This window comes from Pristiophorus japonicus, chromosome 3, assembly GCF_044704955.1.
Source record: "Pristiophorus japonicus isolate sPriJap1 chromosome 3, sPriJap1.hap1, whole genome shotgun sequence".
NCBI lineage: Eukaryota > Metazoa > Chordata > Chondrichthyes > Pristiophoridae > Pristiophorus > Pristiophorus japonicus.
In genome coordinates, this window is record NC_091979.1 from 95,299,658 (window position 1) to 95,320,315 (window position 20,658).

Genomic DNA, 20,658 nt, shown 5'->3' on the forward strand with positions numbered 1-20,658 from the left:
TCTGTCAAAGTCCATTTTTATGATTCAGGCACACCAGCTGTTGTAGTGGTTTAAGTAGATTTTCTCCCTCTGATATTTTCTTTCCTTCATGTTGCTTGTACTTGATGTGCATTACCAGGCTGTAGACATCTTGAAGACATTGGTCCGTAATTTGCGGTCAGCGGTGAAGCAAAGACCCCAAAGTAAGCTTCGCATAAAGATCTCTCAATCTCTGTGGCAAGAAGTTCAGCTTTTCTAACGTGCAGTTGAGATCAGTGCAGTTTAGTGGGAAATCCCAGAACACGATCTGCTGTTGACGTCAACAAGCAGCCAAACACAATGCAGAATTCTCATAGACTGAGAACCAGGAAGTGAGCAAGGTCCTTTGATTCGAACTTTAAAAAAATGTTAGCAAGCAAAACAAAGATTGGGGCTCTCGTATGGAGAAAAGGTAAACCTGAAATGAAGATAAACAAACTTTAAAAAATATATTAATTTTTTTTAAGTTGCTTAAAAATGTTAATATTTTATTAAAATAAATACATTTGACGCTGCACAAAATTAAAATTAGTTTTTCAGGGCCATAATGTTTGTTTAGCAGTCAATACGCTGTTAAAACCCCAGCTACACCTAATCCAAAAGGATCTAACTTTTAATAGGATATTTAACAGCGATATCCTCCTTAGGCAGTACCCCGGAGTCGAGAATGACTTGGTTCCATACTAATGAGTTCTAAGGTAACTGATGAGATCAATGCAGGATCTACAGTCTCTGTCACAGGTGGAGCAGGTTGAAGGGACGGGTGCTTGGAGTGCTTGGGTTGCCATGCGCTCCTTCCGCAGTTTGTGCTTGGCTTCCATGTGCACCCGACGAAAAGACTTGAAGTGTTCAGCGCCTTCTCGGATGCTTCTCCTCCACTTTGAGCGGTCTTGGGCCAGGGATTCCCAATTGTCATTGAGGATGTTGCACTTTTTCGAGGAGGATTTGAGGGTGGCCTCCTGGGGCTCGCTTGCTGTGTTGGAGCTTGAAGTAGAGTGCTTGTTTCGGGTGTCTAGCGTCGGGCATGCGGACAATGTGGCCCATCCATCGGAGCAGGTCGAGCGTGGTCGATGCTGGGGATGTTGGCCTGAGCAAAAACATTGATGTTGGTGCGCCTATCCTGCCAATGGATTTGCAGGATTTTACGAAGGCAGCGTTGGTGGTACTTCTCCAGTGCTTTGAGGTGCCTACTGTATATAGTCCATGTCTCTGAAGTGTATAGGAGGGAGGCTATCACGACTGCTCTGTAGACCATGAGCTTGGTGCCGGGTTTGAGATCCTGGTCTTCGAACACTCTCTTCCTAAGACGACCAAAGGCTGCACTGGCACACTGAAGGCGGTGTTGAACTTCGTCATCGATGTCTGTCCTTGTTGACGGTAGGCTCCAAAGGTATGGAAAGTGCCCCGGAAGAGCCAAAGTTTTCATCGACTTCCCTGATTACATTGATTGCCTGTCAGGAATTTGGGTGGGGGTTTCCGCCACAGCACAGCCAGTGTTGGAGCAGTGAATGACTGACCGTAACTTCAGGATTTCCGTGTTAGAGCATGCACTAAATCCTGATGTTGCGATCAGTTTCAAAGGGGTAACTCACTGCAAATTCCGGGCCATTGTTTTAGTAGTAATGCGTATAGATCTTTGACCCACTATTGAGTTGAATATATTAGTCTCTTGCCTTCGCGTTTACATCTATTTTAAAGGTCTCATCCTTAATGTGACTCCTATATTTATAAAATGTACAGCTATGCATCTACTTTGTAACCTAATGGAAATTTCTTGTATTCATTGGGGCTAATTTTATAAATGCCTACTTTTAACTGGGTACCTTGCCCCACCAGGAGCATGTATGAAGAAATCGCACCTGCGATTTCCAGTATGGTTCCGTTGTGGGCAAGGTTCCCCACCTTGTGTGCTTTCATAAAATTGGTATTGTAGTTTCTATTTTGAAACTATTGCAAGTGCAGCTAGTAATATTTAAGTGAAATAAAACCGGAGAGGTATGCAGCTACTCACTAAAATGATGAGCAAGTAACAGTTCTGTCTTGACAGCACTCTTCATAAATGTTTGCATATTGTTTTTGGCTTGTATTGTCTTCATTCTATTGAACATTTTACTCCTAGTTGTTAATTCAATATTATATTCTATTTACAGGAACTATTTAAGCAATCATTTCCAGCACAATTAAAGAAACAACAAGAACAGTACAAGGCCCAGAAGAAGGCAGCAGCAGGTGGTCTCAAGAGCTTCCAGACCCCTTTGTCTAGTCCGAAATCTGCTGCTAGTTCACCAGCACACCAGAAGCTGCCTACAGTTGATGGTAACCAGTTAAGCCCCTTGATAACAAGTGCACTTGTAGCACAGCAGCAACCTAATGGGGTAATTCAGAGTGTCATTCAGGAAGCTCCTTTAGCACTTACGACCAAATCTAGAATCCAAATTAAGAATGCTGATAAAGTAGTTACAAACTCTGGTAGCACTACATCCTTTCCACCACTTCCCCCGGGTTCTAATTTGAAGAATCATTCCAGCAATCATGTGACACCAGTTCGACGTTCTACCTCTCCTGTATTATCCCAGAATTCTGCTAAAGATAAATCAGTGAGCATTAAAATCACTGCAGCTGTCCAGCAACAACATCAGCATCATTCTACCCAATCTTTGGCTGATCATTTCAGAGGGATCGATTCTGATGTTCCAAGTAGCAAGGATTCTGATCTGTCAAATGAAGAGGAAGATGACGATGATGACGATGATGATGAAGAAGATGATGAAGAAGATTCTGATAGTCAATCAGGTTGGAATTGATATTAATGTATTTAAATCTTAACTGATTTTAAATGGAGGTTTTCTACCAAATGTAGGGGGTGAATTACAGATTGGTCGACAGCCCAAACAGGCGATAGCAAATCGGCAGCCTGTTTTGCACACTGCCTGATCTTCCTTCCTATGGAAGTCAGTAGAAAAGAAAATCTGGTGGAGTATTAAGCAGGCTGCTGATTTGTTATTACCCGTTTTGTGCTACTGCCCAAGACAAATTTCACCCCCATAGTGTTCACAGCCTAATGGTTTCTAGACCTCCATTTGCAATCAAACAACAAATTCTACTTAATATTTTTCCACACACAAAATGCATTCTATTTGTATCAATATATTTTTCAAATATAATATCAATTTAATAAGAACAGATCCTGTTACAGAACGTTATTTAATTCCTCACCATCCAGTACCTTACTTCTGAATATGTTTTTTAAAATCAAATCACTGCAATCTCTTGATTGCTGCAAATTATTTTCATAAACATCAGTAAACCAATTAAGTATTATGATACGTATCAGAAAACAATTAAAAAAAAAAATCTTTTGCTCAGATGATAAGTTGGTGCAGAACTATTTTGATGCTATGATAGTCAATTTCCTTTAAGTCTCTTAAGGAGAATTTTACATGGTACAAGTGACATTTAGTGCTGCATAGGATTATTTTTATTACTCTTCTCTTCCCTTTCCTCATCACCCAATGAAGCAGATATATATGGCTGAAATCAACATTTCTTTAGAGCTTTAAACTATTAAGGGGAGGATGTGTTGTAACAAGATAGATAATTAATAGCACAAGTAGAGATAAATGGGTTTGATCTAGTAGCTATTACTGAGATGTAGTTGCAAGGTGACCAAGATTGGGAACTAAATATCACAGGGTACTTGACTTTTTTAGAAAAGATAGGCAAAATGAAAAGGAGGTGGGGTAGTCCTGATACTAAAGGATGAGATAAAGGCAGTAGGGAGAAAAGATTTTAGCCCAGAAAATCAGGATGCAGAATCAGTATGGGTGGAGCTAAGAATAACAAAGGGCAGAAAACACTGGTGGAAGTAATTTATAGTCCCCTTAATAGTAATCATAGTGTTCGACAGAGCATAAATCCGGAAATTAGAGGATCATGTAATGAGGGTAATGCAATAATCTTGGAGGACTTTACTCTTCATATAGACTGGGCAAACCAAATTGGCAAAGGTAGCTTGAATGACGAGTTCAAGAAATACATTCGAACCAGTTTTCTGGAACAATATATCGAGGAACCAACTAGAACAGGCTATTTTAGATCCAGTAAACGATCCTCTGGGGAAGAATGATCATATTATGAGAGAATTTCATGTTAAATTTGAGAGTGATGTGGTTAAGTCCAAAACTAGGTCTTAAAATTTAAACAAAGCCAATTATGGAGGTATAAAGGGCGAGTTGGCTGAGGTAGATTGGGAAATTCAATTCAAAGATATGACTGGTAGATAAGTAATGGCAAACATTTAAAGAATATACATTCCTTTGAAGAATAAAAACGTCACTGGAAACGTGGTACAGCTTTGGCTAATTAGAGAAGTTAAGGATGTTTTAGCTTAAAAGAAGCAGCTTACAATGTTGCCAAAAATAGTCATAAGCCTGAGGATTGGGAGGGTTTTAAAAATCAGCAAAGGATGACCAAGAAATTTATAAAGAAGGAGTAAATAGAATACGAGGGTAAATTAGCAAGAAATCATCATCAGAGGCAGTCCCTCGGAATCGAGGGAGACTTGCTTCCACTCCTGAAGTGAGTTCTTCAGTGGCTGTACAGTCCAATACGAGAGCCACAGATTCTGTCACAGGTGGGACAGACATTCGCCGAGGGAAGGGTTGGGTGGGACTGGTTTGCCGCACGCTGCTTGTGCCTGACCTCTTCGCTCTCGGTGTTGAGATTCGAAGAGCTCAACGCCCTCCAGGATGCACTTTCTCCACCTAGGGCGGTCTTTGGCCAGGGACTCCCAGGTATTAGTGGTGATGTCGCACTTTACCAGGGAGGCTTTAACGGTGTCCTTGTAACGTTTCCGCTGCCCACCTTTGGCTCGTTTGCCTTGAAGTAGCTCCGCATAGAGCATTTGCTTAGGGAGTCTTGTGTTTGGCATGCGAAATATGTAGCCTGCCCAGCGAAGCTGATCGAGTATGGTCAGTGCTTCAATGCTGGGGATATTAGTCTGGACAAGGACACTAATGTTGTTGGTGTGCCTGTCCTCCAAGGGATTTGCAGGATCTTGCAGAAATATCGTTGGTGATATATCTCCAGCGACTTGAGGTGTCTTCTGCACATTGTCTATGCCTCTGATCCATATAGGAGGGCGGATATTACTACAGCCCTGTAGACCATGAGCTTGGTGGCAGATCTGAGAGCCTGGCCTTCGAACATTCTTTTCCTCAGGCGGCTGAAGGCTGCGCTGGCGCACTGGCGGCGGTGTTGAATCTCTGCATCAATGTCTGCTTTTGTTGACAAGAGGCTCCCAAGGTATGGGAAATGGTCCACGTTGTCGAGGGCCGGGCCGTGAATCTAGCAAGAAATAAAAAGGAAGAGATTAGTAAAAGTAAACCTGGGTCCCTTAGAGGCAGAGATAGGAGAAAATGAGTAGGATGGGCCTATACTCTCTGGAGTTTAGAAGAATGAGAAGTGAATTAATTGAAACATATAACATCCTTAGAGGGCTTGACAGGGTAGATGCTGAGAAGCCATTTCCTCTGGGTGGAGAGTTTAGAACTAGGGGTCATAGTCTCAGGATAAAGGGGTCTGACATTTAGGACCGAGATGAGGAGAAATTTCTTCACTCAGGATCGTGAATCTTTGGAATTCTCTACCCTTGAGGGTTATGAACGTTTAGTCGATGAGTATATTCAAGACTGAGATAGATTTCTGGGCACTAAGGGAATCAACGACTATGGAATCGGGCAGGAAAGTGTCGAAGTTCAGCCATGATCTTATTGTATGGCAGAGCAGGCTCAATGGGCCATGTGGCCTAATGCTGCTCCATTTCTTATGGACTTGTGTTTCATTCTTGTTACTTTCTAGTACTTAAAAAATATAAGGAGATTCTGGTTAATAATGAATTCCCTATAAAAGTCCAGTCCTATCCTCCCCTAATGTCCATATATGTGCATTTCCAGCAGCTGACACTAACGATCAGGAGCAAGACTCTGACAAGATAATTTTTCTCATCTCCCCCACTCGTGGGTGTGCTGCCTGTCAGGAGGCATTTATTGCAACTCTGAGCTGGCATTTTAAAAGAAATCTTGCACTACCTACTTTTTAGCACAAACAATCTTACAAGTTACGGAACAATGTTGGTATTTGGCTTTTTTGCTCATGTGTCAGGAATGTTTGACTGTCAGTATAAAGCTATCCCGCACCTGACTGTGATTTTACATGGTCAAGTCAGATGAATAATTAACATAAGCTCCCAGCACAGCATCGGCCTTGTGCCAGCAAACTGGCCTAATGTGTTATTTGTGAAAAATGTGGCTAGCAGATAAATTTGAACAGATATGTCCATATAAGAGTAAGTGGCTGCATATATGGGCACATATTGGGCCCAAGTTTCCACAAGAAAAAAAACGGCGCCCCTCCGAGCTGGGCGCCCGATTTTCGCGCCTAAAACGGCGCCTAAAAAAATCCTCGGTATTCTCCACCTACTTACAGGTCCTCTGGCCCTCGGCGCAGCCAGCACGAGCTGTGGGGGGGGGGGCGGAGCCAGGTCCTTGCGCTGAAAACAGTGCCAGGACCTCTGCACATGCGCGCTACAATCGGCACACAAGTGCAGTAGCTCCAGGCGCCGAACTGTGTGGGAGGGGCCCGAAGCACGCAGCCCCTAGCCCTGGCCGAATGGCCTCACTGGAGCTGCGTGAATAAGGCTCCTCCCACGGCCAGCTCCTGCTCCCCGCCCCCGACCGGACCCGACACCCGCTCCCCCCCCGCCTCCGGACCAGACCCGACACCCACTCCCCCTGCGTCCGGACCAGACCCGACACCCGCTCCCCCCCCCCCCCTCCCCGCCGACCAGACCCGACCTGACACCCGCTCCCCCACCCCCTCTCTCCCTCCCCCTCTCTCTCTCTCCCTCCCCCTCTCTCTCTCTCTCCCTCCCCCTCCCTCTCTCTCCCTCCCTCCCCCTCCCTCTCCCTCCCTCCCCCTCTCTCTCTCTCTCCCTCCCTCCCCCTCTCTCTCTCCCTCTCCCCCTCTCTCTCTCTCTCTCTCTCCCTCCCTCCCTCTCTCTCTCTCTCTCTCTCTCTCTCCCTCCCCCCCTCTCTCTCTCCCTCCCCCTCCCTCCCGCTCAGCGACACGAATGGCTGCAGAATTCTCCCTGGCTGAAGCACTTTCACACAGGTAGGAAGATGGTTTATTTAATCTTTTCTTGGCTTATAAATGTTTATTCAGGTTGGATTTATTTGTATAATATTTGTAGAAGTATAAATAATGATTTATTGTCGAATTTAATGAGTTCCCTTCCCCCCCCCACCTCGTTCTGGACGCCTAATTTGTAACCTGCGCCTGATTTTTTAAAGTTTAGAACAGGTTTTTTCAGTTCTACAAAAATCTTCACTGGCTCCATTCTACTTTAGTTTGGAGTACATTTTCACTGTGGACACGCCCCCTTTTGAAGAAAAAATTCTGTTCTAAAGTAGAACTGTTCTACCTGACTAGAACTGCAGAAAAAAAAATGTGGAGAATTGCGATTTCTAAAATAGTCCATTCTTCACCAGTTGCTCCTAAAAAATCAAGCGCAAATCATGTGGAAACTTGGGCCCATTATGTCAGCATTTATAACGTTTCAAAATTAGTTTAAAATTGTTAGCTTTTTCCAATACTGTGAGGGCTAAGAAAGAATGTAGGCAAAAATTAAATGAAAGGAAATCCAATATATAGCTACTAAATGGAGTCTGTTGGCAAGTGATCCCCTGTTTGATGGCTGAAAAAGTGGACATGTTGCTGTATGAGATAGGTGTGATGAGCATTGTCCTATTTGGTATTCTGGGGCATCCTCTCCAAAGGATTGCCTGTCTGGAAATCGCAGCCAGATACAATGGTCTGTATAATACAAAAGTGCCTTCAGTGATGCTTTGCACTCTTGAGAACCTTGCCATCGAGCTGATGTTGCCTTTCCACAGTGAGAGTGTTGTTACTTGCAAACAAAGCTTCTATTACTTCCTTGATGTAACGTTTGACAGCTGTTGCATTTTTGGATTTTTAGATCTTCCCATGGCATCAGTACTACTGACTACTCTCGTAAATGGACCTCGTGTACCTTGTGATCGGAATGTGCCTTTTCCTACCCAATATCTTTCTAAATGTAGCAAGAACTGGGGTCAATCAGAGAAAACTCTCCACCCCAGCTTAATTAACTATATTGCATGCTGCCATGCGATCTCCTCAACTTCAGAAGGCAGAAGAATTCACACTCCCAGATCGCAGCTCAGATTATGAACCAATAGACTAATTTATTGAACATTAAACCAGTAAATGAATAGTACTCAGTACAAACCATACATTCATAGTAGTTACAAAGGTTAATATTCTTCTCAATGTTAAAACAGCAGACATTTTACCTCCACTAACCCTTAACCTTAAACTGACCTTGACAAATGTTTGCTTCCTTCATTACCAGAGTCCGCTAACGACTGAGCGCAAGCAGCCAAATGTAAACTCCGATGGGCTCAATTTTCCCCAGTGTTCTACGCCCTTTTTTTGGCCTGAATTAAAATATCCAAGTTTCCCCAAAGATTGTGCACCAGCGTAACTTGGTTACAATTTTTTTAGGTTAACTTTTTTTTGCATAACCTGATGTCTGCGCCAGTTTTTCACATTTATGCAAGTTTGGCCAACTTACATTTTTCCTGGGATGGCGTATTTGACCACTCTCAAAAAAAACCTTCTGGGCACAAGAAAAACCAGCAGACATAAAAAAATCGGTGCAGAAAGACACCATTGTTTTTAGGCAAAGTTTTGGAGAGAGTCAAGAACACATTAAATATGCATCATCAAGCTTACTTTTTCCAAACTTGAAATGCAGAAAATGGAAGTTTAGTGCAATTGTTTAATTTTGGATTTTTTTCAAAGTGCCACGCCACCACTGAACGTCTCCAAACCGGGCTCGAGGGTCGGAGCGTCGGCCGGCAAAATTGCTCCCTCGCCCGGACAAAAGAAGCCCTGGTATGGTGGGGGCGGGGGTGGAAGCCGAACTGAAGGGATGAGAACCCTTACACTATGCAGCAGCATCAAATGAAGCCCGGGGGTGGTGGGCGGCGGAGGTGGGTGTTTGCCAAGCCCCTGTGTCTGGGCGAGAGAATGATTCTGCCAGCCGGCCCTCGAACCCGGTGAGGAGATGCTCGGCTGGTGGTGGGGAGGTACTCCTGTATGGCTCAGAGACATGGACCATGTACAGTAGACACCAAGTCGCTGGAAAAATATTACCAACGATGTCTCCGCAAGATCCTACAAATCCCCTGGGAGGACAGACGCACCAACATCAGCGTCCTCATCCAGGCTAACATCCCCAGCATTGAAGCATTGACCACACTCGATCAGCTCCGCTGGGCAGGCCACATAGTTCGCATGCCAGACACGAGACTCCCAAAACAAGTGCTCTATTCGGAGCTCCTGCACGGCAAACGAGCCAAAATATGGGCAGCAGAAACGTTACAAGGACATCCTCAAAGCCGCCCTGATAAAGTGCAACATCCCCACTGACACCTGGGAGTCACTGACCAAAGACCACCCTAAGTGGAGGAAATGCATCCAGGAGGGCACTGAGTACCTCGAGCCTCAACGCCGAGAGCATGCAGAAATCAAGCGCAGGCAGCGGAAAGAGCGTGCGGCAAACCAGTCCCACCCACCCCTTCCCTCAACGACTATCTGTCTCACCTGTGACAAAGTGTGTGGTTCTCATATTGAACTGTTCAGCCACCAAAGAACTCACTTCAGGAGTGGAAGCAAGTCTTTCTCGAGGGACTGCTATGATGATGATGGTACTTTGAAAAAAAATCTAAAATTAAAGAATTGCATTAGACTTCATTGACCCTAATATCCTCATTTGAATGGCAAGATTCCCGTTCTAAGTCAGCCTATTGCGCATGTGCAGACCTGGGTGTGGTCCATACTTGGGCGTCGATCTTGGGGAGAAAGTCAATCAAGAAGCTTGTCCTGCTGCTTTGGGCTTCTTGCAAAGGTACAATTTAATCAAAGGGTCAATACTTACAATGCCATACCTCGTGCAAGGCTTCTGCATGATGGTGCTGCGAAGGAAACGATTGATTCGACGTCCGGAACCTCAGAGCACGTATGATGATGGGCTGGAGGCCTTACCCACGTCGAGTATATCAAGACAGGCGTTCATACCCTCAGGCATCACCTGAGTGATGCAGACATTGTGAGAAGGCTGCGTTTCCGCAAAAGTTGTAACCGAGATCTGAGAGTTAGTAAAAAGCAGACCTGCAACCTAAAAGCATCAGGAGGACTGCTTTGTCAGTTGAAGTGAAGGTTACAGCTGCACTTTCATTCTATGCATCTGGATCATTCCAGGCCGCAACTGGGGATGTGTTTCTCAACATGCAACGCATATCTGCATTCGGCAGGTGAATGCTGCACTATATGCCCAGAGGAATGACTACATAAAGTTCCCCATGATCGCCCAGGCAATGCGTGACAGGGCTGTGGGCTTCTCCAGGATTGCTGGCTTCCCAAAGGTACAGGGCTGCATTGATTGTACCCACGTCGCCTTGCGAGCACTTTTGGAGGATTCCAAAATGTACAGGAACAGAAAAGGCTTTACTCCATTAATGTGCAGCTTGTGTGTGACAACATGCATCGCATAGTGTCAGTTGATGCAAGATACCTTGGGAGCAGCCATGATGCGTTCATTCTACGTGAGAGCGCTATATCTGCCATGTTTCAGCAGCAGCCAGAAGGGCCTCGCCATCTGGCTCATGACGCCCCTACACATAACCCGGACGGAAGCTGACCAGGAATACAACACGTTGCACATTGCGACGCGCAGCATAATAGAGAGGACCATTGGCATCTTGAAACAGCGTTTCCGGTGCCTGGACCACTCCGGAGGCTACTTGCAGTACTCCCCTGAGATTGTCAGTCAGTTCACTGTTGTCTGCTGCAAGCTGCATGCTGCATAACTTAGCCATCACAAGGCAGCAGCAGCTGGTGGTAGAAGACCTACCTGAGGTGAAAGTGGCTGATGATGAGGAGGAAGATGCAGATGACGAGGAGAAGGAGGACGAGGAAACCATGCAACTACCTGAACTCTGAGCACGATGACTGAGGAGGGCAGGCCGTCGTGTCCCTTTAATGATTGCTCGAGTCTTGCGCTAGCAGCTCATCCGTGAACTCTTTGTTGCCTGAAGGCTCAGCGGCAACTATTCCAAATAGGCCATGTTTCCAGTTTGGACCTGTTCCGTAATATTGTGTTGTGATAATGGAACAAATACTGGAAATTATTCTTCTTTAGTTCAAAAAGTTGTATTGATAATGGAACAAATAATGGAAATTATTCAGTTTTGAAACACTTGTTTGTACTTAACTTTAATAAACATATTCTTGTATCAAACTTTAAAGTTTTCAGTTAAGATCACTTTAAAAAAAAAACTTTAAGATCACTTACAAACTTTTAAACTTGTAAATTTACATAACTTACAAAAAACTTTTAATTTGAGAACAGCTACAACAGCAACCACAATAATAACAACAAAAACAGCAGCAAAGAAAGGCTGCACCCATCTCTCCTCCACCGTATTCTAAGACCGCCTGCTGCGCTTGGACTTGTTGACTCCACCCCTGTCCACAGGCGGTGGCGCAGCATTACTGGGGTTGGTACCAAGCTTATTCTTTCGAAAATCTCGGATAATGCGCACTTCTTGATGGGGGGAGGCAGGCGGTAATGTGGAAGGCCTGGGTTGGGCCTCTTCAGAGGCTAGTCTGGGCATTAGACTGGGAGTGGCAGTTGATTCTGTCGATGGGCACGGGGTCTGGGCATGTTCCCTTGTTGCAGCAGCTAACTCCGACATTCCCTCCCTCATGTTCACTGTCTGCGCATCAGCTACCTGTGACATTCCCTCCCTCATGTGCACCGACATTGTATCAGCTCCCTGCGACATTCACTCCCTCATGTTCCCAGACAGTGTTCCGATTTCTCGTGAGTGTTGTTACTTCTCCCGACAGTCCCGATACTTCATCACCCACCCCACTGATGGTGTCCAGGAGTGATCGTGTAAGGTCAATGCTCTCTGCACTCATTGCCATTTCTGAACCACATCTGTTAGATCCTGCACCACAGGAGAGTGCTGTCGAGCTCTCCTTCCCCTCCTCACCCTGGGTGCGGCTCACTGCACCCCACTGGGACCCACAGCCTCGGACGGTGGGGCCCTGGGTGTGCCTCGCTACATCCCACTGGGACCTGCAGCCTCGGACGGTGGGGCCCTGGGAGTGCCTCATGCACCCCACTGGATTCCCCAGCCTCTGACTGTGAGAAACCTTGGAACACCAACACTCGTACCGCTCAGGAAAGGGCCTGGCACCTCAATGGGCAGCACCTGCATCTCCTCCAGAAACAGCAGTGTGGGCTTCAACCATCGCCTCTTCCTCCCCCTCACCCCCGTGCTCTTGGTCTGGAAGTTGGGATTGGAAGATGTTCTCCTCTTCAGGCTCATCCGTGTCTGAATCATCTTCTGCATTGGCTTCAGCCTTGTCAGGGTTGGCCTCAAGTTCTGCAAAATATAACAGAACAGACAAATGGTTAGCAGCAGAAGAGGGGGCAGGGTGGCATGAGTAGGCTCACACAGCGCAGGCAGCAGGCTCATTTGAAGGATCACGATGAATGATAGCACATTGCATCAACTGAAGCGTAGCTGACGGAGACATCCCCATGAATTGAAGCATGTCTAGCCCGTGCAGTACTTAACATTTAGGAAAGCCAGACTCTGGAATGTGCAGGACTTACCCTCTCCCTCAAGTGTGGGCCCAGCTTGTGCAGTGGTGGTTGTTTTTCTCCAGACAGGACCCATCAAAGAAGCGACCCTCTCTTCCAAGGGTGTCACTGGGTGCAGATTTGCCGGGTTTCCTCCTGTTTGAGTTCTTTCCCTTTTGTTGTGTGCTACCTTCCTCTGCAAAGATGAAAATATAACTTTTTAGGGAGGGTGTCTTTCTGCTGGGTGGGACATATACAGATGGTCACATTTACAGTTGCAATTCAAGTGAATAAATGAAAATATCACATACTATCTATTTGACCAAGGTCCTGCCACTTCTTTCTGCACTGGCCTCCAGACCTCAGGGTGATCACCACTGCACAGTAATTGGTTGGGGGTGGAGCGTTGAATGTTTTGGTGCAAGGAGTGTCGCAGTTGTGTAGGGCGGACTGCTTGGGCTGGATGCTCTTTACCTTTCCGCCTTTGTTCATTTTTCATAGATTTATTTGTAACCTTCAGGGCTGCAGACCGAGGGCCATGTGGCTCTTTGTCGGCTGGCGTGGACACGATGGGCCGAAATGGCCTCCTTCTACGTTGTAGATTTTTATGTTTCTATCTTCTGCAAGTTGGTTCCAGCGTTTCTTCATTTCTTTTGGTGAAATTTTATGTGATCTCTGCTGGTGTCCAGCTCATGCCAACTAGCCTCAATTACAGTAACCAGTGCCTTCACTTTATCCTGTAAGAAATTCTTGGTCCTTGAGCCGTGTTGCATCTTTTATTGCAGCTCCGATTTTTCCACTGAGAGTTAAAGTTCTTACACACAACTGGCTCTTTAAAAATGGCAGAATGCAGACCAAGAGCTGTACTGGGCATACGCGCCCATATCATCATCATCGTAGGCTGTCCCTCGAAACGAGGATGACTTGCTTCCACGCCAAAGAAGGATGAGTTCACAGGTTTTTCAATGAAGGACCTAATATTCCAGGTCCTGAACTACATCCTTAAGGGTGGAAGATGCCCGTGTGTGGATTTTTTTAACGTGTGGTGACCGTTGCACACCAGCCACCACACGGGCTTGACAGAGCTTGGTCTTGGTCCAGTGGCAAGGGTTAACCAAGACGACTGGAGACCTGCTCTGCTGCACGGACCTAGTGTGCACACAAAAAAGTCTCTTTTTTTTGCGCATGCGCAGAAGGGGAGGCATCGTTTTTTTCAGCGCAGACAATGGGCTCCGTCCCCCCAAAAGCTAAAGGACAGGCTGTGCGGCGCCAATTTCAAAAAAATAGAATGGGGAAACTTGCTAGTTATTTTTTTGGAGTAGTCAGGGCCAAAAAAACGGGCATAACTCTTGCAGTATGCCAAAAAACGGCATTGGGAAAAATTGAGCCCTGTAGTTCCTTACTGCAGACTTGTCTGCCCAAGGGTCTAAAATGAATCATGACCATATCCCTCTTGTAAATAGGTATAGCTGTCAACCAAACCTATTAGTTTAAAAAGTTTCCCAGGATGTTAACCACATGAGATGCTTGAATTGAATGGACTGGCTTGACCCATTGATTAGTTCCAACCACTTGAATGACGTGAGATGGGTCCCCATCCAAGAACAATAGGAGCAATCAACCTATGCATAGGAAGGCCTTATCCTAACATGTGTAAATCAGCAGGTGTGGGATGTGTATTCTCTGCAGCCTGAGAAATTGATAGCAGTAACCAACTTTATTGCTGTATGTGCTATGACCAGCAAGAATGAATCTGATAAATAATCCATCATAGGCAAAACTGCTTCAAAATATCCATTCATCGGTGCCATCTTGGATTGATGAAAGGCTCTATTTTCATTAGTTCAGTATATGCATTTGAGTGCACTTCTTTGTGATGTAAGGTTTGGGGGCCCGAAATTCAACAGGCCCACTACTACCCAATTAATGCCCAGAAATACAAGTTTCGTCAAAAAAAAAACATAGATACAGCCCGGTGGTAAATTCATCAGCATTCGATACTCTCCATCTATATATTACCGCCCAAATACTGCCCAAAATGGAAGTTTCTTCATTAAGATCCGTTTACCACCAGACCTTAATACCATCCTGCAAAAGCGGGTCTTACTGGATCTTAAGTGGGCGGTATGGTCACAGAGCTGACGGGTATAATTACTTCACAGAAGTGTGACATGTTTGATATTACACAGATCTTTGTAGTTCTCCACAGTTTGATGTACTTTGAAATGGATTGGTTTTCTAGTATTTTCTAGTGTTAACCAATAATGCAGTTTGAATAGCAATATAACCACTGAATCTGGAAGTTGTGTGTGTGTTCACTAGAGTGATCTTATTTTATAAATGGTCTAATAAAGCCTTATTTAATCCTTTTATTAATCAGCTATAATAAAAATGTTATTAGTCTCTCTCTCTCCCTTCTTCCCCCCCCCCCCCCCCACGCCCCTCCCCCCCACAGCGATCGCTCTATTTCCCCTGCCCACAGCGATCTCTCTTTTTCCCCCCCTCCCCACCAACAGCAATCACTCTCTTCCCTTCCCTCCCCGCCCCCCCCCCCCACCACCCAGCAATCTCAGGTCGGCAGTCTCGTCGGTGCTTCTCGGGGAACAGAGCTTGACAGCCGTGCGCGCACGCACAACTCGGGAGCCGATGATTCCCGAGTCGGAAGGCCACTGCACTCCACTCCTGCTCCCGCCAAGAAAAGCGGGATGAATCTCCCGCCCACTCAGCCCCAGCGGTACAGGGCTGATCAAGCACCGCCCGGGTACCACCAAAAAACGGGAGGAACTTAGCTTTTGTTAATTTCGGCCCCCTTTTTTTAATCCTAATGTATCTTTCCAAATAATAGTTAGTTATTACACAATAAGATATAATTGTGTTCTCAAATTTATATACGTACCTGATAACAAATCAATTACACGTTAAAAGTATTAAAATTTACAGTTTTTCAGTGACTGTTTTAGTAAATCCCAGCTGAAACATGACTTATGTTTATTCAACTAAAATAACATGACGCTTCAATCACATCTTTTTGTGAGCTAAAGCATATGTACACTTCCCTCATGCAATGTATAGAAAACGTGAAGGAATTTAACATAACATTTTACTCACATTTTCAGTAATATACTGGAAAAGTAATTTAATCGCTCCAGAAATGCAATTTCTGTTTTATACATTTGCAAAGACGTAAAGTTCAAACTTCAAATTTAAATTGGCACTATTTATGGGTAGTGGCATGACTAACGACCTTAGATTAGTTGCATGCTACCCATGTTTTTTGGAATTATAGAATTTCTAAAATATTTAATTTATTATTTTCCACCAATTAGAGGCGGACAGTGACTCAGAGACAGAAACAGATGGATCTGATGATGAGGTTAAGGAACAAGACGAGAGCGAAACAGAGAACGAGAAAGAAGAAATTCCTCATAAATTCAACAAAGCTGCTCATTCAAGTCACACTTCTTCCAGTCATTCAGCCCACTCAACACCCATTAGCCTCCATGTATTGAAGACTCCAAAGTCAGCGCCTGGCTCATTGGCATCGGGATCTACGACGCTGACCTACACAGGGACCCCGTCGTCTTCATATGCACCATCTACACCATCTGGTAATATTAACTTTCTTTTTGCACCCTATTTTTCTGCCAGTTTTCCGCCCCCCCCCACCCCCCCCCCTCCCCTTTTTCCTGAAGACGACAATTCCTTGCTGGAATACATTTTCCCAGGGTGACAGGCGTCCTTCAGTACTGTTCCATTCTTTATGTTGGCTTAGACAATGGGTTGGTGGGCACTTCCACCGTGGCATGGGGGGATCTTGCGGAGACATTGTTAGTGGTATTTCTCCGGCGACTTGAGGTGTCTACTGTACATGGTCCATGTCTCTGAGCCATACAGGAGGGCAGGTATTACTACAGCCCTGTAGACCATGAGCTTGGTGGCTGTTTTGAGGGTCTGGTCTTCAAACACTCTTTTCCTCAGGCGACCGAAGGCTGCACTGGCGCACTGGAGGCGGTGTTGAATCTCGTCGTCAATGTCTGCTCTTGTTGATAAGAGGCTCCCGAGGTATGGGAAATGGTCTACGTTGTCCAGGGTCTCACCGTGGATCTTGATGACTGGGGGGCAGTGCTGTGCGGTGAGGACAGGCTGGTGGAGGACCTTTGTCTTACGGATGTTTAGCATGCAACAAATGGATCCAACAAATCTCCTGAGAGAACAGACGCACCAACATTAGCGTCCTCGTCCAGGCCACCATCCCCAGCATTGAAGCACTGACCACACTTGATCAGCTCCGCTGGGCAGGCCACATTGTCCGCATGCCAGTCACGAGACTCAAAAAGCAAGCGATCCACTCGGAACTCCTTCACGGCAAACATGGACAGAGGAAATGTTACAAGGACACCCTCAAAGCCTCCCTGATAAAGTGCAACATCCCCACTGACACCTGGGAGTCCACGGCCAAAGACCGCCCTAAATGGAGGAAGTGCATCCGGGAGGGCGCTGAGCACCTCGAGTCTCATCGCCGAGAGCATGCAGAAATCAAGAGCGTGTGGCAAAGCTGTCCCACCCACCCTTTCCCTCAACGACTATCTGTCCCACCTGTGACAGGGACTGTGGTTCTCGTATTGGACTGTTCCGCCAACTAAGAACTCATTTTAAGAGTGGAAGCAAGTCTTCCTCGATTCCGAGGGACTGCCTATGATGATGATGATTATGATGGCATGGGGGGGAAGCGGCAGCATCACAGCTAAAATCTGCCCCTGTCCTTCCTCATTTCCACATATGCACACTTCACATGGGGCTGCTGGACAACGATCAGGAGTGGTAAAGCTGGTCAATTTTTCACTTGCTAACCAGGGTAGCTGAGGCCAATTGTAGTATCCGTACTGCCACCTTGGCTGAAATCTGCTAATGCAGCACATAGTAGGGATCAACCCTAGGCTCTTCCTGGTCAGCATGGCTCAGCTGGTTAAAGCATTGAGGAGCTGAGTCATTAGAAAAATGATTATATTTCTTTTATGTTGGTGTATTTTCAGTGTGCAGTAATTACTGTAGTATTTACATCAAATTGTTTTTTTTACTTTAGTAACATTCTGAAGTGGCAAAGTACATCAATCTTCTAATTTTTCACTATTTTGGGTCTATGATAACATGTGTGGTTGAATACTTGAAAAATAGTCTTTGTATTTCATAGATATGATAAAAACTTGGTTTATCAGTAATATTGCCATTTTGGGCACTAAAGTAGATTTGGTTTGTGTTGGAGATTGGAAGGCAGGGTGTCAGTGCAGTGGCACATCAAATTGGTACACACCCATGTGGCCATGTTGATCAACTAAGGTTATGTGCTTTCACACTGGAATGTAAGGAAAGCTGGAGGGAGAGGCACGATGGACTGTTCGTATATGCTTCCTAGAACATGGAGTGGCATTGGTAAAAGCCTTGGAGCATGGGCATAGGCCTTAAATATAAAATTGTATGCATTTCTAAATTCTGGCGACACAATACGAAATTTAAGATTGATTTTATTGCAAGTTTGCTTAAACAATAAACTAGTGCAATAATTTGGTATTTGTACTTTAATTTATCAAGATAACATTATTGAAATGTCAAGTTTTTTTTCTGCTTTATCACAAGCTTGTTTAAAAGAAAATCTAGATTATCACCTACATTTGTTCTCCAAGACCTGTTAACTTCTGTATTGGTACTGGACTAGCGATCCAGATGTCTTGAATTCAAAACTCACTATGAAATTGGATTTGATAAATCTGGTAATTTGTTGGCTGGTGGCAGGAAAAATTACCTTGGAAGCTGCTGGATTTTCATTAAAAACACAACTGGTTCACTAATGTCCCTCTGGGAACAGAACCTGCTGCACTAACCTGGCCTGGCCTACACTATGTGGTTGATTCTTAATGCCCTATGATGCAATCTAGCAATCCATTCAATTGTAAGCAATGGGCAATAAATGCCAGCATCACCCTCCATAGCCCAGGAAAAAGAACTTCAACCAGAAATCACGTTGGTTCCAGCATTTAATCTGAGTTCTCCAATTAATAAGTTAGCTGTGAATTCTATGCAGAGCAGAAACTAAATGTTTGGACTATCTTTCAAATTGCACAATTCCTAATTTGTCAGTTGTACTTCTTTGTAATTGCCAGAGACACACGCATGTGCATACATCTATTGATTCTATACTGGATAAGATTCCCACTTAAATAGCAGAGAAAGCAACTTCAGCCAAATTTGGAACATTTGTATGCTTGTATTCCACAACGTCACGTCAAGGTCCGTGGTTTTTATTTAATGGTACAAATCAATTTCACTGATTTTTTTTCACCTCTACGGTATAGACATTTAATATGCTAATCAGTGGACAAAAGTAGTTGAACATGGACAACATGTCCTAGAAATTCAGCCACGATTTGGAGATCAACCCCATCAATGTTCAGGGAAAGCACAACCTGTGCATGGTGTACCTGTACTTTGAAAAGAGGGACCTCACGAGGGCTGAAGCTTGCCTGTACGAGACCTTGGCACCAGATGAGGAATGCATTCATCGTCACCTGAACATCTGCATAGCAAGATAGCAACTCAGGGCAACAGTGGCCGATTGGAACATTCAGCGGCAATCATCATCATCATAGGCAGTCCCTCAGAATCAAGGAAGACTTGCTTCCACTCTTATCATGAATTCTTAGGTGTCTGTACAGTCCAATACGAGAACCACAGTCTCTGTCACAGGTCGGACAGATAGTCGTTGAGGGAAAGGGTGGGCAGGGAGTTTGGTTTGTTGCACGCTCCTTCCGCTGCCTGCGCATGATTTCTGCATGCTCTTGGCAACGATACTCGAGGAGCTCAACGCCCTCCTGAATGCACTTCCTCCGCTTAGGGCGGTCTACATAGAAACATAGAAAATAGGTGCAGGAGTAGGCCATTCGACCCTTCGAGCCTGCACCATCATTCAATAAGATCATGGCTGATCATTCCCTCAGTACCCCTTTCCTGCTTTCTCTCCATACCCCTTGATCCCCTTAGCTGTAAGGGCCATACCTAATTCCCTCTTGAATATATCCAATGAACTGGCATCAACAACTCTCTGCGGCAGGGAATTCCACAGGTTAACAACTCTCTGAGTGAAGAAGTTTCTCCTCATCTCAGTCCTGAATGGCCTACCCCTTATCCTTAGACTATGTCCCCTGGTTCTGGACTTCCCCAACATCGGGAACATTCTTCCCGCATCTAACCTGTCCAGTCCCGTCATAATCTTTTACGTTTCTATGAGACCCCCTCTCATTCTTCTAAACTCCAATGAATAAAGGCCCAGTTTATCCAGTCTCTCCTCATATGACAGTCCAGCCATCCCTGGAATCAGTCTGGTGAACCTTCGCTGCACTCCCTCAATAGCAAGAATGTCCTTCCTCAGATTAGGAGACCAAAACTGAACACTATATTCCAGGTGAGGCCTCACCAAGGCCCTGTACAACTGCAGTAAGACCTCCCTGCTCCTATACTCAAATCCCCTAGCTATGAAGGCCAACATACCATTTCCCTTCTTCACCACCTGCTGTACCTGCATGCCCACTTTCAGTGACTGATGAACCATGACACCCAGGTCTCGTTGCACCTCCTTTTCCTAATCTGCCGCCATTCAGATAATATTTTGCCGCCTTGTTTTTGCCCCCAAAGTGGATAACCTCACATTTATCCACATTATGCTGCATCTGCCATGTATTTGCCCACTCACCTAACCTGTCCAAGTCACCCTGCAGCCTCTTAGCGCCCTCCTCACAGCTCACACCACCACCCAGTTTAGTGTCATCAGCAAACTTGGAGATATTAGACTCAATTCCATCATCTAAATCATTAATATATATTGTAAAGAG

At 45.2% G+C, this 20,658-nt stretch overlaps 1 protein-coding gene across 11 annotated transcripts in view; it reads left to right on the plus strand.

Moving 5' to 3' along the window:
• The window catches only part of LOC139259802 (bromodomain adjacent to zinc finger domain protein 2B-like), a 441,395-nt gene that overhangs the window by 255,450 nt on the left and 165,287 nt on the right, over window positions 1-20,658 (plus strand). For all 11 annotated transcript variants that reach the window (XM_070875573.1, XM_070875574.1, XM_070875583.1 and 8 more), the window contains 2 exons: window positions 2,169-2,811; window positions 16,102-16,383. In XM_070875573.1, coding sequence (XP_070731674.1) covers window positions 2,169-2,811; window positions 16,102-16,383 — 925 coding nt within the window. The remainder of the gene's footprint in view (window positions 1-2,168; window positions 2,812-16,101; window positions 16,384-20,658) is intronic.